At 39.2% G+C, this 24,218-nt stretch overlaps 1 protein-coding gene across 3 annotated transcripts in view; it reads right to left on the bottom strand.

The window, feature by feature from the left end:
- lars2 (leucyl-tRNA synthetase 2, mitochondrial) overlaps positions 1 to 16,723 on the bottom strand; it is a 32,334-nt gene extending 15,611 nt beyond the window's left edge. The window contains exons 1-11 of one of the 3 annotated variants that reach the window (XM_063880176.1): positions 16,580 to 16,723; positions 12,930 to 13,173; positions 11,431 to 11,562; positions 6,759 to 6,850; positions 6,622 to 6,682; positions 6,411 to 6,500; positions 5,820 to 5,963; positions 2,690 to 2,797; positions 1,437 to 1,596; positions 860 to 964; positions 387 to 502 (exon numbers count right to left, since the gene is read on the bottom strand). In XM_063880176.1, the coding sequence (XP_063736246.1) occupies positions 387 to 502; positions 860 to 964; positions 1,437 to 1,596; positions 2,690 to 2,797; positions 5,820 to 5,963; positions 6,411 to 6,500; positions 6,622 to 6,682; positions 6,759 to 6,850; positions 11,431 to 11,562; positions 12,930 to 13,163 (1,242 nt within the window). In that variant the 5' untranslated portion in view covers positions 13,164 to 13,173; positions 16,580 to 16,723. Of the gene's footprint in view, positions 1 to 386; positions 503 to 859; positions 965 to 1,436; positions 1,597 to 2,689; positions 2,798 to 5,819; positions 5,964 to 6,410; positions 6,501 to 6,621; positions 6,683 to 6,758; positions 6,851 to 8,311; positions 8,440 to 11,430; positions 11,563 to 12,929; positions 13,174 to 16,579 lie in introns of those variants that run through there. The other 2 variants (XM_063880177.1, XM_063880178.1) reach the window with 2 other exon arrangements.
- Positions 16,724 to 24,218: the final 7,495 nt, after the last annotated feature.

The following is a 24,218-nucleotide window of genomic DNA, read 5'->3' as shown; positions in this document are numbered from 1 at the left end:
GTATGTGTGTCGTTCATGAGATTATTACCAACGGCTAAATCTGAAAGGTGTATTTTAAAACTGTGAATAAAAACCGTATGAAAAGACAATTTATACCAGCTTCTGACATGCAACAACAAAGACATTTGATGCCATTATAGCAGACCAAATGAGATTGAGATTGATTAAAATTACGGGTTTCTCTAGGTTTGAAAATTGTTGGACATTTTTGAAATAATGTTATTACATATATATTTCTTACATACATATATTTAGATATTTGAATGCTGAATGTTAAATAACATACATAAAAGAGAGAAGGTTTAATAGACTTATCTGGAAAACATATCGTTTAATAATTATGAGTCATTTGCATTTGATAAGTGTTCTGGTCACCATCAACAGACCTCATCAGAGTTGATCAGAGTTTGTGTCCCGTCTTTGTCAATTTTCAGCACTGTCTTCCAGCTCAGATTCAGAGCTCTGGCCACAGAAAGATCCTCCTCACTACAGTCTGGGATACCTGTCAGACACAGATGCAGCATAAACATGTAATACAGAAAAAACACGGACCCACACACATCAACAAATCTCTAGAGAGGTGAGCGTGTTGTGCTGGACTAATCATTACAATCTCTTGGGCTCCACTGCCACGCTCTGTGAGACAAACACCCACTGGTTTAACATCATTATGAACTTGAAAATACTGCATGAAAAAGACGAACAAGAAAAGGATACATTTTCAAAAGGATACATAGAGGCTGCATCTTTTGCTATAACATCAGCTCAGGGATAAATATAGATTACTGTTTTTATTTACCAGATTTGGTGATTAGTTGATTATTGAACCCACCCATCCAGATAAACACCAGTAACTCACCGATCACGGTATCCAGATAGCCATCAAAAGCCTCCTTGTGTGAGATGACCAGGGGAACCTCGTGGCCGGTAAAAAGGTTGCAAGCAGTGACTTCTGTAAGGGAGTCTGGAGAGCAGATTGAGGTGTGAGGGAGGCAGCGCTGTTTCTCATGGCATCTCATTATCATTCGCCATCAAGCGGAGAAAAAACCTCAATGGAATCTTAAATAACAAAGTGTGCCATGTCTATACCATGATATTTAAATGAACATATTCACATTACCCCAAAACGATTTAAAATGGTGATATGGATATATAGGGAGACAAATACAGAAGACATCTTTAAAAAAATGTCCTTCTTTATGTGACGATTGATGAAGAGCAGCCATTTTTGTTAATCAGGCACTGCTCAATTAAGAACACACATAAGACGAAGAGGATCACAAACTTCTCATATGCTCAAAGCATAGAGGAGTGAGCCGCTAACAAACTGATGAATTATGCTGCTGATAAGGAAAATGTTCAACTCCCCCCCCACATAAAACAGGAAATCCTTGACAAGCCCAATCACAGACCAGAGTCAGTGCGGAGGAGCTCACCTCTGCCTGGCTGGAAGGATTTCTCCAGGGCCGAGCGGACTGCGCTGCTACCGTGCAGAAGTCTGTGGGAGGGCAGGATGGCAAGATAAGCTGCTCCAAACACCGTCTCTGGAGAGGAGCTGTAGGCAGACAGGGTTTCCCCCGTGTCTTCCCCGTTCACCTGGGGGAGAAGACGAGAAGCATTTATTCTTATATATGATGCCTTTTAAACACATTACAGGGTAAGCTTTAAGTCATTTTAAGATGCATTGTGTTACAGTACAAACTGCATATACCATAGCACTGAAAGCCCCCTTGTTTGTTAAATATTGTCTTTGGAGAGCTTGGCAATAAATCACTCAATAAACACATAACATAATTAATAACCTTGAACTACAACCACACAGAGCATCTAGCATGGCCATTGTCTGTTGGCTTAGACCAATTAAGTTTGCTAGAAATACCTTGAGAACAGCTTGTTTTTTGGTACAGAGAAAATGATTAACAATTGATCTGAAAAATTGTCGGTATGAGCCTTAATCCATTACCTAGAATCTTGGGTCTGAGATGTTATGTAACTTGATAAATAATGAAGCTCCAATGTCTTTACTCCTATAATTATTTATAGATGGCACACATAGGATAGGGGGATCCATTTTAATTACTATAAGTCATGTTGTAGAAAAGACAGTAATACACGTTGTCAGCCCCCTGGGGAGATACGGAGTGAAGGGTTACTGTGTGTAAAATGATTTAATACAAGTCAAGCAGCCAGTCAATTAAAACACAACAACCCCTAGTTCTAGCTTTAGTTATTCATTCCGCAAGAGAAATCCATTCCCATATACATAAAGAATGACACAAAAACACAGTTTATTAGCTGTCCTATATACAATTTCTGAAATTAAAGGACTGACTAAAGTAACAATTTTCTGAATCTTTCTCCAGGTGAGGATAATAACACTGTATTTTTAAACATCGGACTTGTTTGGGTTGATTTCCACTTGCAGATCAATGAACCTGATGACCGTGAAAAACAAAGTGTAGATTTTGATGTTTTCCTAAATTAATTTTGGTAACAATACATAGATAAACACAGGTTTCCAAAACAAAGCAAGCAATCAGTGCTCGTGGAGCAAGAGATGAAAAACAAGGGGTGGGAATGAGGAGAAACAAGGAAACACTTGGTAGAAAAAAGTTGAGAGATTGAAAAGGAAACAAGAATGATGAATAATTAAAAACTGAGGAAAGGGGGGAAGGGAAAGGAGATTCACCTTGAGTTTGAAATCGAAGTAGCAGCCGGTGCACTCTCCAATCCAGTTTGCCTGCATGGCTTTGACACCGTACCACTCTGGCAGGTCTGCCAGGGCGTCCAGCAGCGGCTGCAGGAGGGAAGCGGAAACAAAGATGCTAGTTTACTACAAAAAAAGAGATCATTTTCCAATTCACTGTGGAAAATAGCTATTTTTTTAAAAGGGGGGGGGGGGGGGACTAGTTACTCACAAGTTAGTGGCTGCCTAGGATAATGCAATTGACTCAGTGTGGCCTCTTCCAAAGCCTGGCCAATTTATTTTGACAAAGCAGGAGAGCCGACCAGGTCACACTATGCAGACAAAAAGGGATTTTCAAAAATCCTGACCTCCACTTGCCCTACTTTCTTTGATATCACAAAGCTATCGCCTATAAAGTGTACACACCCTCTCTCTCACACACACACACACACACACACACACACACAGCAGTTAGTCTGCATGATTAAAGGAAGCTATGCATATCAACGAGGCTCGGGCCACGAAGCCACAGCTGGGCACAGGCCCGAGATGTTCGAACTCTCCATTTCCTTTTCAGTCTTTCATAATCTACAACCCACAATCCCCCCCTTACTGTGCCACTCAGCATGCAGTACCTCATCACAGCAATATCAATAGGCACATAAACACTGGCTATAGTCATCATCAGCATGGCTGTGGAGTGTGTCGGTTATGGATTTACTCCAGAGTGGAAGAAAAAGAGGCCGCACATCAGCAGTGAATCTGTGTCAGCATGATGGAGAGACGCAGCAGAAACAGAGACTTTCCAAGCAGAAAAGGAATGACAGACAATCGATGGTGGCTTTAAAGTGAGAGGCAGTAAACATTTTTCACTTGGATTTAAAAAAATAGTTGTATACAGAACCAGGGGTAACAGCAAGGACAGGAGTCTCCATGGCAACTAAGCAAAGCGTGTGAGAAAAGGGATTGTATAGCAATGACAGAGGATTGTATATGCGGGTGTGAGAAAGACAGCAAGTCAAGCTCTGACTAAAATAATACATTACGCAGAAATACAAGGATACAAACCAGCAATCCAAAAGTAAACGGTTGTTTGTAGTTGAAGCTAGTAGTGTGTTATATAGAGAAAAGGCTTCGAAGAAAGGCACCGCTAAATTCTCGCTAGATTTTACTCTTCTTGGACCGAGTGCTGGTAGCTTCTTTCCTTGGACAAGAGTTGATCACTGGAATCCTTTAATCATTTTGATCATTTTAAAAATCTCGCTTTTTCCTGCTGGCGACTCCCATGTTACCTACCAAAGTTACCATGTACTGTAAATGATGCAAAACACCCCTCTGCTCATATTTGAATAATAATATAGCTGAGAAACACACTGAGCTCTCAGTTTGTGAATCATTTAGACGTCAGTGCAGTGCAGCAGGCAGGAGCCTGTGTGCCTGAGTGCAACAAGTTTGATTATGCATGAAATTGAAAACTCTGCGTCTGCAATGTGATCATTTCACATCCTGCCTGCTCCATCTTAGAAATAACATGCAGTCAACTATGTCCTGGAACAAACAATATGATTTAGAGTCATGAAGAAACTCTTTCAGTACACCGTCGAACTAGCTGACAGCTAAACTGATGAGTGCTGAGTAAATATTGTCTGAGGCTAATGTTGTCTAACAGACTGGAACACGTGTACAGGCGAGCAGAGAAACGTACACGCGGGAAATCACAGTCCAATTACATCAAGCTAAGGTTTCACACGGTCCTCCTCTCGCTCCATCTGTCTTTCTCACTTCTTTTCCTTAACACCTTCCTCTTCCTTCCTTCCCACTTGTCTATTCGTCAGAGAGAAATTAGAAATGCAGGAACACATTGTCACAGTGGGCTGCCTCCACCTCCTCTCACACCTCTGACATGGACAATCATAGGCGGCTTCGGCGCTCCGGCTTAAACCGGGAGACGAACTGATGTTTTAATCAAAATGATTAAATTAGCATGGAACGAACAAACCCTCTGAGGACCAACTATGTGTTTTCACATGTTCTATAAGAAATCACAAGTATTTTCCATTATCGACATTCATTTTTCAAAGCAGCAAGACCGCTTTTAGATTGTTTCACATTCCACAGGCAGGTTGTTAAAACATCATTTTAGTACAGTACAAAAACCAGCTCACAGAAACGTAAAGCGTACTGATGCTAAACGTTTCTCTGCCTTTACTTCTCGTAGCAACAGTTTGAATCAAAACTACCTAAAATAATTGACATGATTAGTTGATCGACAAATAATCTGCAACTATGTTGATATTCAGGTCGTTTTCCAAGCAGTTGTGTCAGTCTCTGGTTTAAGATTCTCAAATGTGAGTAGCTGCTGCTTTTCTTTTCTAAGATTTCAGTGATTTCAAAATGTCTCTCTGGGTTTTACAAAATTGTAATGAGCATTTTTGAGGGGGGGGGGGAATTCCCTCACCAGACTAATAGGAATAAATAAGAATTGATATATTGATTCATAGTTACAATAATCCTTGGATTCAGCAATATTATTTTATATTGCATCACACAACTCTCCCAATTTTTTTTTTTTAACTTAAGATGTAATATCCATTGTCTGCAAGTCAATGATCTGGAAAAATTAGATTTCCACATAAAACAAGCCCACTTTTCTCCTGAGTGAACCACTCTGCGCAGTGTGTCTGTGAGCCTACGCACATTTTCATCTCCAACAATGCACATGCATGTTCTGCATTTACAATGCATGAACCGTCTTTCCTGTGGGTGACTCATATCGCATCTCCACGGGGGCTAATTTTGTCCTGCAGCAGGCCTGTTCTGTGCGGAAAAGGTGGAGGCTTCTCATCAGCTGGCCAGACCTCCTGGTGGCATTAACACGACTCCGCTGGTTTCTATCTACAAATGACGCTGTCCAGGGGTCTGATTGCCGAGCGAGAGAGGCAGGACTGCAGCTGCTGCTACTGAAGTGTCAGCCATGATTATTATCAGTAGGGTCCCAATGCTCATTTTGGCCTTCATGAAGCTGCCGGCCAGCCATACAGACACCACAGATCACACACTCATGCAGGGCTCTCACACACACACACACACACACACACACACACACACATACACACACACTGCAAATCCATACCTTGGCATAGTTTGTAGTCTTGATGAACCATTGTGTGAGCAGCTTCTGTTCCACCAGGGCGCCAGATCTCCAGGAGCGACCATTTTCATCCACCTGTTCATCAGCCAGCACGGTCTGATCAACAGGGTCCCAGTTCACCACAGCCTGGAGAACACACACACACACACACACACACACACACACACACACACACACACACACACACACACACACACACACACACACACACACACACACACACACACACACACACACACACACACACACACACACACACACACACACACACACACACACACACACACACACACACACACACACACACACACACACACACACACAGTTCAAATGAAAAGCAGAGCTTAGGCAGTAGTCTGGATTTAAAAGACAGAGAAAGGCTTATTTCAAGGTCGTCCCATTTCATTAAACATTATCAAAAAGCTTCTAACAAGCTCTGCTCTTTTCCATTTCTCTTTTTTTCCAACAGTAATGGGGGAGCTGCCTCAATAATTCCTGTAACAGTCAGCAACCTTAAACCTAAACCAATCATATCATCCTTTCAAAAGGAAACCAGATCCAGACCATTCCTACCTCCTTCTGATACGCCAGTCCTGCTTCAAAGAGCTTGACAAACAGATACTGCGTCCACCTGTAGTAGTCTGGAAGGCAAGTGGTGACTTCCTGTCGGGAAAACAACAGAGTCATGTCAGCAGTGGGTGGTGTGACGCATACAAGAGAGCAAATCAGATCTGAAAGCTGTATAGTCTGTTTGATGCTCAGTTCTACTTCACTTCCTACTCACCCGATCCCAGTTGAAGCAAAGACCGAGGCTGTCCAGCTGCTCCCGCATGGACAGAATATTACTGACGGCCCAGAAAACAGCAACGTTTAGGTTCAAACAATGAGAGCTCATAAGAACAGATGAGATATTTCAACTACCTCTTAGTCCACTCCTCAGGGTCGAGACCTCGCTCAATGGCTGCATTTTCGGCCGGAAGTCCAAAAGCATCCCAACCCATTGGATTCAACACCTGTGGATGAAATTATAAGCTATGTATTAGCCGTGATAGCACTAATATTAATAATCACTCAATTCTAATCCTTTGACATGCAAAGAATTCTAAATATTGTCAATTTCAGCTTCTAAAATGTGAAGATTGGTTGCTCTTCGGTTTTGTCATTACAAAGTATCTTCAATCGATCAATAGAAAAACGATAGACAGATGCGGCCTGTATCGGGTACATTTGAGGGGAAATTAAGCCCAGAATATATGAATTTGAAACTTGAATTTGCTAAATGTTTAGATTTGTACTTGTATCTACTCAAGATATCTTTATTTCCTTCAGCAGAAGAATCATATAGTCAAACTCCATATCCAGTTTATCATTTTGCACAATAAAGGTCCAAAATCCAAGGGAAATTAAAATTGAAAACACATATCTAAATGGAGAGGACTTTAAAACTGCATACTTTATCAGGTATGTGACGAGAAGATTTATGCAACAACCAGTAACAGTAAAAATGAACCATGTTTAATTGCAGGAGGTATTTCTCTGGAAAATAACTCTGGGTTCCCCGACTGCAGCACGTGTTGACCTTTATGATAATGCCTCTGCTGTGATCTCGACTCCATTACACATGCTGGTTAATGCAAGTACATCAACTACAATTTTCATGTAATTGCAGATGTTGCATTATTATAGTAAGAGGAAAGCAATGTTAAGCTTAGAATGGAAGATCAGGAAATGACAGCTTTAAGCCTGATGTAAATTACTCAGTAATCTGTTTTACACACCGTGTCCGGAACAAAAACCACAATTTACTGTCACTTTCCCTTTTGTCTGCTTTTCCCTTTGTCCCTCTGTATTCTGTATCCACATTACCATCCAGCATACACCCTCCTTAACATAAGTCCTTGTCTACTCCAGACGACGGCTCGCTCACTCATCTCTTTTTCCCCTTAAGCGCTTCGGATGTGTCTTTCTCCTCACTGAGAGAGAAATGAGATGAAAGCACAGGAGTGGAAGGCGGGAGTAAAGTAGAGGAGAGGCAGAGCGACAAGGAGTCGAGGACTGGAGAGGATCATCGCACGGACTCTAACGGGTCTGATGTTTCAGACGAATTGGTATCCTTGGTAACTGCCTCATTTGTAAAGCCGAGTGCTGGATGGCATTAGGATAAGAGCGCTCGGCACGGTAGACCACTGTGACTGCACAGGAGGAATACAGGCAGAGGCCAAAGATAACAAAGAATAGAAAAACATGCGTCTCATCAGGGTGGATACGCTACTATGTTGTTTATTAAGTGTACATTTTGCATTCAACTGAGGCAGTATTCAAGGGGGGGGTTTACAGGCATTGGTTGTGATGGACAGGTTGGATAAGGGAACTCAGCTCTCAAAGTTTAAAGAAAGCATTAGAGACAAATTGTCTTTTCACCGCTGATAGTTTCAGCTCCACTTATCCCTATGAATGCTAAGCTCTTCACTCACCCTTCATCATGGTACATTTCAGAGCTTGAGTGACAAGAGGCACTGGAACATGGACGTGGGCGTCAGTGCAGGCACATTCTATGACAATCTGTCCGCTGTAATGTGGAGCAAATCAGTGCCAAGCTGAAGCAGATACATCAATCGGCAGCTCCAGGATCCTCACACTGACAACAACAGGGACAGGCAGTGTTTGCTGACTTATTTTGTGAATGTGAGGCCACTCTGCTACATGCATGCGCCCGCCCACACAGCTCCAGCTAGAGGCTTTACACCATCTGTTGCAGCTTTGTAAAGCACGTCAACTGTTATCTCATCACACTAATCAATTCCAACCAGACTGGTAATTGCATCAATATAAAACTGTCCTATTAAGTCATACAATTATACACAGGAGCCGACATGCACAAGCAGCTATAGAGCAAAGGACAAGGAGAAAAGGAGCGTGAAGTCAATCAGTTTTCAGTTACATCTAAAGGCTAATTTGACCCAGTTACTGAGGTACATTTACTGTAGCTTTAGCAGTATACAGGAAAGCAGATAGTTTTGGTTAAATGAATAATATCAAATTGCAGTTGAACACACTGATTCACTTTTTCAGTTGATGAGATTTATACCACCATGCAGTAAATATTTAGCTTCTGCCATCAGTTGGTTAGCTTAGCATGAAGATGGAAAAGAGCTAGCCTGACATCTTGGCAGGACACAATTCCCTTTGGGTTTTCAAACCAATCAAACAAACAATTTATTAGTGTTATAAGTTACTTGAAAGTATCTCAGAGGCGGATTTTGTTACTTTTGGACAAAATAAAAATTGTATTTGCCGCTGACCTTATCTGGATAATCGACAGATACCTTTTCTTCAGTATAAAGATTAAATAAGCTTGCCCTTCAAGCACATCACACAGCCTTTTTACCAGAGCACAATTTAACCCTCTACTTCTTGAGTAAAAGTCGTCCATTTCTTATTCATCCAGTGATTAAATGACAGGAATGCACTTAACTCATTAGAAACTCTATCATTACTATTGATGAGTTTTTGGGTCATAATAGATTGCTGGGCAACAGGAACATGGAGTCTGGGTACGAACTTCTACTATTTTTCTGATGAAAAAAGCCAGGAAACAGCTTGAGTGTGACAATCGACAGAGTGTACGTTCCTAATTAACTAGTGTCGCTTTCCAACAGATGCTGAGAGAAAGTACATTCCTGGGCAGGAAGTAGTTGCAAGTCATGTGCAACCATGTTTCTGTTTGGGGAGAGACCAGGCAGAAGCATTAAGAGAAAATCCACCGGGGAGAGAAAACAGATACGTTTGTCACACTTCAGCTTGCCGACGGGGAGAAAGGGATGCATAACAAGAGGACAAAGACTGAACATAAAACATCGTGTCAGGTGTGTGTCTGACAGAAACTGTTCACAGCAGTTTACTAGACTTTAAGGAAGTGCTAAATATATATTGATTGTCACACTCTATTGTTTCTCAGAGAGGATCATGGAATCATTCAATCTAAAAACATCCATTATTTGTGGGTTCAATGTTTTTACCCGGCAACATAAAAGGACATTTTTATACTCAGGTACTGATAAAACATGTTCATGAAAGGAAAAATAGAGTTTCAGCTTTATATAAAATATCAGAGTACACAACGTGCGACTGCAAGAAATCCATACAAGCTCAGCAAGCGCAGAGAATCTAATTACATGCTCCTAAGACAGCGTACACTCTGGTCATGAAGGCTTTGTTCTTCTAATAATGGTACTTATTTTCAGTTTGCAGAGTGTACGTGATATAATGCACTAACTATAGCATTAATGTGAGATGGATATATAAAGTGTCTTAGTTCAGTAGAAGTGTAAACACAGGCTGCAGCAGTGTAAACACAGCTTAATGATATTATTCAGAAAGAGTTGAACACAGGGATCAGGAACAAACAGACCAGAGTATTATAGCAGTGCAGAGAGACTTTTGAGAGCCATTCATTGTGATATTCAGTGTGAAGCTGATATCAGAAAGTCAATAATGTCAGCACTGTATAACGTTATGAAACCAACACTCATATGAAACAGAATGGGGATTCACCAGATGTATGATGGGTTAGAGGGAAATCTAATCATTTTCAAACCATTAACCCTAACGGGACAGTAAAATGTCTCTCAATCATGACAAAAGCTTCTACAGTACCTCTGAGGAAGATACATACTCAGTGATTTTGGGAAAATTCTAAAAGTCAGTTCAATGAACTGTGTGTCTGAACTAAAACAGGGACAGTAAAGTCACAGAAGTGAGGTGTAGTGAGGGGAAGATAACACCAATAAAGCAAAACCAGGCACAGTTACAAGCTGTGAGTCATAATTGGGTTATTTTTTTATTAGAGGCCACCAAGAGCAATGATTAAGATTTGTGAGTAAACACATCTTTTAATTTAGAAATCTGAAATAACTCTTAGACTTGTGATATCACTGGTTAGTATTCTCCTTCGTCAATGAATGGGACATGTTATCCATAATAATCAAATGCTAGTCTTTAAATGTGAATACGTTGTAAAAAAGCTCCACTAAACATCCTATAGCTAAGTAAACAGGGGATCAAATGAAACAGGCCTTTAATTGGATTGAAATGAGGAATTTTTCTAAGTTGCAAAACTGTTGGAAAGATTTCTGATAATGTCAATACAGAAATGATGTAAACCATAGGCCTAGTTGTTTTTAAACAATATAATGCGTGCATTGTTACGTTTGGCATCTTTAATGTCTATTCATATGAGAGGAGGTGATTGGTTCTTGGTTAATATATAGTGTAAGAAAAAATGTATAAGCAGACATTAAGGTTTGTCATACTGGGAAAGCACAACAATTATAAAACTGATCGAATCATGAGTCCAAGTAAGTCATGAAAGTGAGCCAGCATGAAGGATGTTAGGACACGGACACCGAAGCAGCTAATTAGAAATAAAACATCATTCATTTAGTCCAACAGTCCTTTTTCATATGGTCACAATGTCTTCCACCAAGAAGGTCTCTATCTCGTGTACTTTTCTTAGTTTGATGCACTAACCCTGCTTGTTTTAGGGAGGATAGTAGGAAATGATAGAAGCACATTTACTTAGAAGCAGACTTACCTGATGGCCTCTCATTCTCTGGAAGTGGCCGATGGTGTCGCTGATGGTGTACACTCGCACGTGGCCCATGTGCAGTCGCCCTGATGGGTACGGAAACATGGAGAGTACATAAAACTTCTTCTTCTCCGAACTCTGAAGAAACAAAACAATGTAGAGAGCGTTAAAAAAAACTCATGGGATGTAAAAATGTAGATAAAACTTGATTTTAATTCTGAGAAAACACAATAATGGTGTGTAATACGGTGCATTAACCTGACGAGCATTAATCATGACAGGTATAATAACTCATCTCCTACAGAGCGAGAGCACTTACTGACTTCTGGTGTGTGTCGGTGTCTGATTATAGTGCCAGATCACAAAATGCAGCGCAGTGTGATTATAGATGCTTTACAGTCACAACACAGTTACCAAGGCAACGCGCTAAGTACCGGTTACACCGAGCTATACGTGATTACAGGAAACCCGAGTCATGAATTTTTCAATAAATTAATTAGGGACCAGGGCTGTCATGAACGCACTTAATCACTGTCGGCCCGTCCCAGACTGCCGCACGGTCCGATCATTAGGGTGTATAATCAGCCAGACCTACAAGCGCCAGACCCAGTTAGAGCTGGAAGGAAGTGGATGGATGCGTGATGGTATAATAATCAGTTTATCTAAACTGTGCCTAAATACAGGTATTTAAAATGGGAAGTATTTAATCATTCAATGGGCAACCAGCTGTGTTAATTTGGCCTACAAAAAACATTAACTCAAACACCAAGTGTAACTATTCATCATGCAATATCGTTGATGAAAAATGCAGGACAACAAATGTCATCTTTATATCTTGAAACCAAACAAAAATCTGTTTTCTATATATTTGTTGTGCCTTTATTGATAGATAAGGTGTTGAAAGAAGGAGACAGATGGGAGGACATTGCCGGAAAGTTCCATAACAGGATTCAAACCTGCGAACCGGGTAATGGACGCCTCTTTTTAATTTCATTGGTGTTGAATATAATATGATGACAAAAAAAAGACTACATTGGTAACAGATTTAATTGACTTTTACTAAATAAGTTATATTTTCTTCGACTAAAATGTCCAGGCTTGTAGTCAACTAATATTTCACAAACAAAAACAGGATATTTGCATTTGCCTAATTTTGCATACAACCTCAATTGTTTGCACATTGTGTTAAAGTGTCAGGATTTTACTCAAGACATGGGCCTGGAAAGTAAGGATATAATTGCGCACCACATTCAGTGGTGATTAACATGCAATATAGAGACAATAAAGCCAAAGGGTGTCATATTGTAAATAAGGATAAGGAGTTTACGTGCCACAGTATCCAGGTTACCAGGATAAGGGCCTAACCAGGTTTCTGAATCGACTTTACACACTCAAAACATATAGCCAAACAACCAAAAGACCATGACTGAGATCTCTTATTGCATTATGATAATGTCCCCTGGTTAAAGATCCTAGGAAACGGTGCAGTGTAAAGGCCTTCTTACCTCCTTCAGTGCATCCTTGCTCCACTGTGCCATAATTCGTGGGTGCCACCAGTCTTCCACTTTGCGTCGGGTCTCTGTTTTGTAGTCCTTCTCCCACTCTCCCGTCTCACTGAGCAGCATGCGAGTGCTGGGGGAGAGGAGGCGGGCCGCTGGGCTCAGGAGAGCTCCCCTTATCAGGCTGGACCGGGCAGCACCCAGGGGGAAAAGAGCCAGCCTTCTCACTGACGCCTGCATGCTTGCTCACCTGGAACAGGAACGGGTACAGTTAAAGAGCAGGTCAATGGACAGGAGGGTGCTGTCAGGGAAGAAATTAAATCATTTAGAGGTGGGTTAACTACAACATCAGAGGTGTGTTTCTGTTCTTATATTTAATATTGTTTTTAATAAGTTAATACACAATTATTTTTGCTAACCCTTTTGTCATTTATCTTCCTATTGATTCTGATCATTTCTATTTAATTAAATGTAGTATGATAATTTAATTTTGTCCTTGGATTCCTCATTTTTTCTTATACTGTACTTTCTTTTAATATATGTGAATGATCATAAATGCGGTTTGGTGGTTCCTTTAAGAAAAATGGAAAATGAAGGTTTGCTACAATAGAAATATATTTTATTATTGATGCTTTTACAGGAGTTTCCAAACATTACTTATACTGAATGTTCAGGTGAGAGCACAGGGTAGTTTTTAATGTTGGCACGTACAATCCAGATACGGACACTATATGCACGAAAAAGTGAATATCAAATCTAATCCACAGAAATGCAATGCACTCAAGCATTAATAACATTTGCCACAAGATGACACCCCTTCAAAATCATCACCGGTGCATGGGAGTCTAGGAGCTTCATCTCTGTAGATATTCTCTCTCAGTACCAACGTCAATCACACACAACAGCACGGCTTTGTGAAATAAGAGGTTTATTCAGCGTGATGTGATTATGCTCTGCTTTGGACAGGCTGTTCTTATTAAAGCGCATGCCAGCTCAGATGTGAGAATGACATTTTCAATCAAATTAATTTCCAATTATTCACCGATTTCTCTGCCACAAATCTGCTCGGCAGTTTTAAACACTTTGCTTTTTTCGTTAAAGTATCACAGATACTCTAAAAAGCCTCGGGTATCTGACTGTTATAACATGTGGCAAGTCAAATGGATTGAATGCTGAATTACAGGGTTATCAAAAACAGGATAAAAATAAGATTTCGGGATTATAAATGACTCATTTTACAAGTTGGTTTAACTGTGGGTACTTCAAAAAAGTTTGACACTCTTTTGGAGTATCACAGCAGAGGCTAGACCCCCTGTGGTTTAATGTAGGTCAAACACTCAACTACAAGTGAGAAAAACATTTTGACCCAAATTTGTCTGACAGTTTCCAAGGTAACCTGAGATATACATAAAGTCTCAGCCTCCATGGTAGCAGAAGACGACTGCTGCTAACCCGACCCGTCCATGAGAATATTTTTACAGCAGTGACATATCTGGATCTCAGAGAGGGAGACTTTTATAGCTGCTGAGTGAAACAAGTGGTAATTAGCACACCAGGGATCAAAATGTATGAGGTGAATAAAAAGTAGGACTGTTGGGGGAGCACTTAAAAAGGTTGTTCTATATTATGGGATGTTATGAGAATACAAATCTGTAGTTTATATCAGTGGAAATAAATGTAGACCCCTGCATGGTTGAATTAGTCAAATCATATTATTTTAACCAGTAAATAAAAAGTGTGGATTACAGCAAATACACACAGTTTGGATTAAAATAGTGTCCTCAAATGAAAGAAACTTCAAGAATTTACTGACTAGGGGGGACAGATCTTCTGAGGATAACTGAGCTTTTTTTCAATCAAATGAGTGCAAAACCAGAAAAAGGGTGCTTACTCCCTCCTCTCCTCTCCTCTCCTCTCCTCTCATTCCTCTCACCACCCACCTGCTTGTGGGAATGTGTTTTTCACTTAACTCTCCAGAGTATAACCTGAGCAACGCAGCAGCCGACGCTCCTCCCTCAGGCTCAGGCCGGGAGACGAGCACTCAAGGTTGTGTACATCTCTGAAGGTGCAAGTGAGTGGGCTGAGGCGAGAGACTGAGAAAATGTTTCTATGGTGACTGGGCTCAACCGTTCGGTTGTCTCCTATCGAGAGTGACTGAAAACTTCTGCAAGCAACATGCTGGTTCACTACAGCAGAGGAGGGCCAAGCTTTATCTGAACATCTGTAGCTGCTGGTCATGTCTATAGCCTGGTATCACACCACAATACTTTTAGGTACCGACTGACGTGTAGTGACAGTTGACATTTTTATTATTCTTGCTGTTGCTAAACGAATCTTCAGATTTGAATCTTAAATTAGCTCATTCAAGACCATATTTTATTCAGAAAAATATTTCTATAGCTGCTTTGTATTATGACACATGAAACACATTTGCATTTGGGAGAGTTTGGCTTTAAAAAGTTGTATTTTGTTCAACAGAAAAAGGGAAAATTATTTAAAATAAAGTGACCAAGAGATTTCAAATCAATGCAGCATTGTATTACTACACGAGACGAACCGGACAACCTAAAGTTAATGAAAATTCAGCTGTTTTGTCTTAAGGTTTTGGTTGCACAATTGTTTTCAGCAGAGAAAAAATTAATATAACAAAAAAATAATATCACTTTTTTATAAAATATTCAAAAAATCATGTATTCATGTTAAATATTAATTTTGCTCTCTAAACAAAATGTGGGTGCTCCTCCTCCAGTATAATAATAATAATAATAATAATAATGTACTATACTACTAATTATAATTGTAATTATTGAAAATAAATGATTAAAAAACACATTTTTTCATTAAAATATTCATATCAAATCATAAAAGTACTCAAATCTGATTTAAAAAAAAGAGGTTTGTCTCATTTGTCCAGAGCAGGAATAATATCTGGTTTGAAGTTGGAGTCACTTGGTCACATCACATGGAATCTTTTTTTACATTAAATGATCATATGATGAAATATTTATGGAAAGGCAATTGATGACACATTTGTATTAAAAAGAGGAGCGCCAAATAAAACATATTGATTATATTTTTAGGATTATTTTCTCTAATATGAGTAAGTTAGCAGGTACTCATTGACCTGTAACATGGATGGTCGGTTGTGGATGGTGCTAAAGTGAAACCCTGGGCTCACTGCAGAGGGTCTGAAACTGAGGAAGAAGACGGGAGAGACTGTCTGTCAAATGTGTCTTTGTCAGTGTATCAGTACCTCATCCTACACATACTTTAAAGGTGATTCTGATCTTACTAGTTAGACATAATGAGGAACATACAAAAACTTCATGCAATGAAATATAAACCTTTCTGAATGACGTTAGGTCCACTACGCTATAATAAGACAGACATTGAAAGAATGCAATAGCAAAATCCTGTATGCTAGCATGTCATTGATTTAGATAACAGAAGTATCCTTTCTGGTCCTCTGTCAGCTAAACGTACATGTGGTTTAAGTTTTGTATATCTTGTCTGCTGGTTGCACCCGTAGACAGAAAGATATATAGCCTGCATGTATAGTTAAATAGATGTATTTCTATTCTGTAACGTTACAGTCTGAGGTTCACAAAATGAAACTGAAATACATTTCAGAAACACACAAGTTTAAAGCTTCTTACTGTTTTATTTCCAGGTCCTTTATTTCCGCGTTATGATCGTAATGACATAAATCCAATAGTCCATGTTATTAATGGCGTACTCAGGTTTTAAATGAGATATAAATGACCTGTTTCTGGGATCACGACTTCGCCACAGGCGCCGCCATCTTGGATTTAAATAAACTTTATCAGCACAGTGTACATCGACAACAACAAACCAAATACTGTATCTTTTATTCCATAAGCGACATTTGTTTAAATACGACATGCATATCTGATACGATATTTTTGACATGACTACTTTAAACTTTTCTTCACTAATTTTTTTAAATTTATGTTTCAACCAGACCACTAAGGTCCACCTCTTTACAATGCTGAGTGAGTGTGTGTGTGTGTGTGTGTGTGTGTGTGTGTGTGTGTGTGTGTGTGTGTGTGTGTGTGTGTGTGTGTGTGCGTGCGTGCGAGCGTGCGCTTGTTACCTTAGCAACCCTGCAATCTCCTACTGTTATTATTTTTCATTTTTCATCGAAAAAAAATCCAATCAAATAATTACGCCAGTTAAATGACTGCCTCTAGATACAGAAAATTGTTTTGCACCGCTGAAATAACCTGAACATACACATTGGACAGAATAAATTGCATTCATTGTGAAGAATCTCATCTGTATTGGTAATTCTGCTTAATGATGGAACTTAAAAATAATGTAGAAAAAGGTTAATCGACTTGAACTATTGCCTTGTAAATAAATTATTAACTGATGATTTATCTTTGTCAAATAATAAGAACAACATTTGGATTGCCAGGTTTGCTGGATTTCTATTGATGGTGGCCTTCATTGGATAACAGAGATTTATGTTTTTAATGCATTATTACTCTATGGGTCTGTTACTCCGATAACTTATACAATTGTAATTTGGTATTGATGCTTTGTAACTCTTTTGCAGATGATTAGTGGTGTAGGATGTTTTTAAGTTGAACAACATGTTAATTTTATTTTTGAAAAGGGTATTTTATAACCTGAGGGTCAAAACCATGTTATTATTAATGATTCAAAGACTTTGATAGAGCATAAACTTTAGATTTCCTTTTAATTAAATGTTTTTTTACACATCTAATAAAGGGTGCAAGAACCCATTCTAAGTGTATTCTGAAGAAGAAAAATGCATACCTTTAATTTATATTATTTATTCTTGTATTTACACTATTTTGGCCTTTAAATAAACTCAAATCACAGTCCCAGTTAAGATGGTTTATTACCGAAAATGTGGAAAAAGGAACACACTCTATGACACACATTTACCACCAACAGCACTACAAAAGCTTTCATTATACACAATTTTAGAGATGAGCCCCATTTATTCGATGCTATATTGTTAAGTGATTGCTGAATGAGAAAGCACCTTAACTCAATCCCATCTTCATCACATAGCAGATGGGCTCTGAGGAGGGAGATGATGAGGAGGAGGAGAGGAGACTCATCAGATCCCCTTCTCTACGAGCTCTCCCTGTGGTTCTCACCTTTGATCTAACGTGAAGGGAAGAAGGGGAAATGGAGGGTGGGAAATCATCAGCAGGAGATAGAGTTTCCAGCCTGACGTCACAGAGCTAAACCTGCAGTTCTGCTCCGGGCTGCCGTCGTATATCAGAGCTAAGTGGGCATCTCTGCTCAGGGCACAACAGGATGTGGATGAAGAGGAGGAATGAGAGAGGGAAATGGGTTTTTGACACAGTTGAGACACTAACTCCACACCACAGCCAGAGATCTCTCTGCAGATACAGAGGAGGCTTCCTGATGAATGTATCTCATACTCACTTCCTCATCATGATGAATGGTCTTTTATTATTTGTTCAAAATTGAAATTCCTGCTGAAATCCAACACTTGGAATATTTCATCCTGCAGCTCTGTGTAATTGATCACTGCTCAAAAGTATAAAGCTGTTTCACAAAGCTAGGAAAATGTAAGAGTGCCAATATGATGGATGAAAAAGGTGAACTAAGGTCAAACAAAGGTTGGCTTGAATGTCAGTTTTTCAAAGCAACCTTCATTGAAGTGCTTTCATTTTCAAAGTCAATAAAAAATGTTGAACTTTAAACCAGATCCAAAGCAATGGAAGACACTGTGATGGATATTCACTCATATGACAGCACAGACACAAACTTAAACGTACACTCTTTAACTGTGTAATTTAAAGCATGTGTTCTGATGTTCAAAACACACCCAGTCCCTTTGTTTATGAGGAATACAAGCCCCTGATCCTAATAAAAAAAACTATGTCTGTTTGTGTCCTGTTTGCTTATGTTTTCTTTTCCAAATAAAACTTTAAATCAACAACATATATATAGATAATATTTTTAAAATAAATCATATTTGAGCCAACTTAAAACCAGTGAAGTTCACTTTTTTGTCGAGAAGTTTTCAGGGTAACATAAACATACATTTCTCTCATTTGATGATGTGAGGTCTGTATTTTTTCTGCTGGGGGTCGATATTCTTTCAAATGAACGGCCCTCTCACAACGTGTTGTATACACAGAAATGATAGGTATCATATAACTGGAGCAGATGGAGGCACGATGTCCTCAGGGAGCCTCTGAGTGAGCAAAGCCAATGTATTGCTGGAACTCTGTGGAGAAAAAACAAACTAAAATAAAACATGGAAACAGTTCTGTGAAAGTCTCATTGTCTTTCCAGCTGCCAGCTTTGTCTCTGTGCTCCACTTCTTTAAATTTCACTGTAATTAAAAAAAACATGTCATGGCTCCTAAGTTTAAGTCTTTTAATCATTTAGTTTTTTGGTTGCATTAAAGTTGGGCATTTTTGGACTGCTAAATCTGAGTCTAAGGTATAAGCAGGCTCTTTTGTTTTTCAAACAAATAACTTTCAAAAGCAACCAATCATCCTCCTTCTCCACCCACATCCGCCTCCCCGAACCCACCATGACACGGTGGTAATCACCCCTCTGGCCCTGTTTCGGACGACGATTGCATTTCACTAGCAGAGAATCAGATGACAAACGACAATGCAGAGTGGCTGCAGCAGCACTGCGTACGATAGAAAGCAGATGAGGGGAGAGAGGGGTGGGTGGGCTGACTTGTCTTCACATGTCCAGGACGACCTTTGGAGATGGGGTGTGTGATTCACATGCACTTTCAATGAGTTGCCACAGAGAAGCAATCTCACACCATCTCAGCTCCCCGAAAGTGGCGAGGAGCGAGCTGATGGGCCTCTGCACGCCTCTGACTCTGATCCAGTGCGCCTGATAAGTGTGATGTTATTTCTAGGGCCGATTTCACAACCCCTTGTGTCGTCCACTTATCTGTGGAGGCCCCAGAGAGAAACAAGGTGGTACAGAGGAGATGAGGAGGCTCGGATCTGGAACAAGGTCTTAAAGAATCTGTCTGGCAGCACCCCGCTCATCTTCACATTTTTTCAAACTCAAAAGCAGATTTTGCAACAGACATGCTGTTCCAAACATTTGTTACGTCTTCCCCCAGACTCCCACTCCACTTTGCCTGATTTCAAAGTAGCTCCTTGGCAATTAATGTAGCTAATTAGAGTACGACTCCTCAGATCCCTCTGCACTCTCTCACATGATGCACTTAGACCGGCTGTAATAGAAGCTCTGGTTGCAATCTCATTAAGATACAAATACACTGAGTTTTAAATGGGTTCCTACAAATGTTCATGAGCATTTTAACAGCCCTCATTTAAATTAAAGCTTACCAGTGAGAAAAAGAGACTAACTCTATTGTTTCCGAGTAATTGGGATATGTCAAACATATAAGATAAACTTGTACAATCAAACTATAGTTAACATTGAGTGACACACACAGGTCCATATACAGCTTCATTAGTTTTATTGTTAGGTACTAAGGAACAATTTTACTTATTCAGCTTACAGTTCAGTACCTGTCCTTTCTGCCTGCTCATGCTCTTTTTCAATGGTGTGTTTTGTGTCACAGCCAATTTTAGAACCTGCTTCTTCCTCAATATCTCATTGAGAGAAGAACGGGAATTAGTTTTCCAGCTGTTCCAATCAGGAGTTGTGATTTAGATTTAAATGACAGGGTTACTAAACTGTGTTGTGAAGCCATGCAGAATAATACATTCAAAGGCTGCTCAAAACGTTTTTTTTTATCCATGCTTGTAACATGAGCCTTCACAGAAAAATCCGACATTGATACTGTAGATTTGCAAACCATATTCGTCTTGATGAGCCCATTGTAACTATGAATCACGGTAAATACCTACTTCTATGTTGTAACTTCTCAAACTCTATCCCCATTGACAATTGTGCTTTGGATCAACAACAGACTGATGATCAAAACCATATCTCTCTTTTTTCATGTTCACTATTTCGGTTGAGCTCCTCACACCACGGCACAAACTCTTTTATCTCTGACTTATATTGAGCATCTGAATCTTTGTTCAGTAACTTTTTATTACATTTGTTATTTCCTATGGAAAATGCATTATACGATATACAACAATATAAGAGTTCACCTCCCTCTGTTTCAGCTTGTGTAACAGGATCTGAGGGCTAATGTGTTAAATGCTCAGCCATAATCCAATTGATTTGCAGGTGTTGATGAGACCTGAAAGTCTAAATTCAATAAATACATAAAATCCACTTCTGTAATTTATCATCCTTCTGTGCAACAGTGCTAGGGTCCAACTCATTCTCAGACTTTATTATTTCTTTATAAGAGAAATTAGGGAAGAAGAAACTCTCCGGTGTGTGATTCACTTTGATAGACAGAGTGGATGTGGATTTTTTTTGATAGACAGGACCTGAAAACAACACTGTTATGAATAATTGTGCCTGGAATATTCTTGGCAATGGCACCGAACATGACAATAACAGCGATGATGATGTTATTCTTTTTTTATTGTTATCAACACTGCTGCTCCTCTGCTTCTACAAAAACTGCCTGTTTTGTTGCCGTGGTGATGAGTCCTGGCAGTGATTGGTGTGTGACAGGACTACAGGAGAAAGGCAGGGGATTCAGATGTAAAAAGACGAGCTTGAAAATGGTGACTTTGAGGATGCACATACCTGAATCCTCAGCTTGTCCGACTAATGGTGTCTGATCCACAGAGCCACTTACAGCTCCTTTCTTTAGTTTCCTGAATAAAGAGCTGCATTTTGAGAAAATAAATCTTTCATACATTCTCTTTTGGCACAAGAGACTTTTATCTTAGTCCCATTTGCATTTTTGTCACCAAAGCAATTTACATTTTTATAGCATAATTAATGAACAAGAAAGTAATTTACATGTTCTTGCTCTGCTCACCAGTACACTGTCTAGACTAGAGGATATCTGATGCAAAAAAAACGGCTTTTGGCGACATGTGGGATTATTTTTCAGCACGGGAGAGATGTCTGTGTGCGTAGAAAGAGATCCAGACAACTACATGATTGTTTTTAAGAAAAATGTTGAGTAGAATAAGCTGTCATCATCAAACGGAGACATGGGGACGAGGGCTTTCAGGTGCAAATTGACACCAAAGCGTCTTTCACTTCAGCTGGCTCGCACATCAAATACACCTTAGGAGCCTCTGGACCAAATTACCCCATTTAAACAACACAGAAGAAAACTATTCATACAAGTAGCATTCGTATTTTGGAGCCTGCTAGGATGAAAGTAAAAAATCATCACGATTTGCCTCTGGTCAATGACCTCATTCTGTTAATAGCTTATTATCTTTCCTGATGCATTATTTATACAGTGTAGGAAGAGTATTCTGGTAAAAGGCATTTCTATCTTGAAACTGTATTTACCAGTAGTAGGATGCATGGACAATTAAGTGATTTCCATCTAAAGCCATTGACTTGGCATATTAAAAGCTAATGTACTTACTAAATGTAATGCATTTTTAGGATTCTTTGTGAATGTAATTTCTTGCCATTTGGGTGGTTGTGTTGGCGTTCTTTTGCTGATTGTGTTTAGCTTATTGTTCTTGTTATCAGGTAGTGATATCTTAAATCCAATTACCCTTTCTGATTAAATAATGATAAATGAAAAATGATATTTAAATCTTTTTAAGATGAGGTGATAGTGTCTCTAAAAATGAGACACAATGAGAGCAACACCTGAAAATGTAAAAAGAATTGAATACACTTCTAGTATAACAAGCCTAGATAGTCCTCTCATGTATTTTATTGAAATGGTGTTATGAAGCATGCCTCATATTATGCATAAGGTGAGGTCAAGAGTATTTTGTACCAAAAAATATAATATAGTTTAAAGTCTGACACAGCAACTCAAACAATCTCAAAATAGAAATAAAATGACGTGTTTATGTGAAAAACATCAGAGTTTTGAAAGATGATTAAAACGATCGCTAAACTTGAAAGGTGTCACATACATTTCATTATAGAAAATTACAGAGTATGTATTCCTGATGAAGGTCAATCCTGGTCAATCATTTTTCTATCATCAGGTTCAATCCCGCCCTGTTTGAGCCTGAGTTGTATAAACGTGTTTTTTAGGATCCAGGGTGGACTATGTGCTCAGTGCGATTGAGACCAATGCTGGCTCACACGGTGGCCGCAGCTTGAAACACTCGTTGCCAAAATGGTCCAGGTGTTCAATGCTTAAACTTTTATTACAACTACACACAATTGAGATTAACTGCAGCTGTGTCACCAGCTGTTAATGTAATCAGATTTGCTGCTTGTTACAAAGCGTTGGATCCAAAACACAAAGAGGGTAAGGGACCGAGAGGACGGTGAGTGTGTCCTCTTCAGCATCAGAAACAGAAGCCAGGTGATAGCCACTGTGAACAAACCCCTGCTGCTGCAGCAAAGAGGAGGAACATGTTTATTGATGTATCTCACTGCCCATGAGTGCACAATAGAGAAACAAACAGCAATGTACAGAGAGCTCTCAGTGAGGAGAGCAGATGAACAAACAAGAACATGGATTACAGACCAATTGTTGGGTTTACCTCTCAGAAATGATTTATTATACGTGCCAGCTATTACACGAACATACGGATCGTTTTGTGTTTCTATATACAACATCTCACAAAATATGTCAACATAGGTAACCATAGTAACTTATTAATAAGATGGAAAGATCACTCGCTTTTAAGAAAAATTAGCAATACTGGACATTTTTTAAATAATGTTAAATAAAAACTTTCACTATTTAAATTGAAAGTACTCAATTTGCAGTCCCATTTCAGGATAATATATTACTGAATTAAAATGAATGATGCTTTGATGTGTATGTGTCAGATATAGTAAACAAGGGTTTAAATATAACTACCTCACATTTAAACTATTAGTAGTAAACCTGCTTTGTTACATTCTGGTTAAACAGCCAAGAAAAGAGTCGATTTCATCACTAAATGAAAAATAAAAATGTCAGATTTTAGGATGGAGGATTTTGCATCTAAAATATCCTTGCATTTTGTATATCACTGAATGGAGGGGAAAACGTGTGTGCAGTTAGAAAAGACTAGAGTTAGGACTAGTAGGACAAATCCTGTATAAGCAAAGCAAGTTGCTCTATTTAAAGAGCAACTTGCCTTTGCTTCGTCACCTCTGCTGAGTTGTTTTTGAGGTCTATTTTTGTGTATTTTGTAAAATTGTGTTATTTGTGTATAAATGTGTGTATCTTGGGTGTAATATTATGCTGTTTTTGGCTCTTTT

The sequence above is a fragment of the Eleginops maclovinus genome, chromosome 3 (assembly GCF_036324505.1).
Source record: "Eleginops maclovinus isolate JMC-PN-2008 ecotype Puerto Natales chromosome 3, JC_Emac_rtc_rv5, whole genome shotgun sequence".
Lineage (NCBI taxonomy): Eukaryota > Metazoa > Chordata > Actinopteri > Perciformes > Eleginopidae > Eleginops > Eleginops maclovinus.
This window is presented reverse-complemented; position numbering and strand designations above follow the sequence as displayed.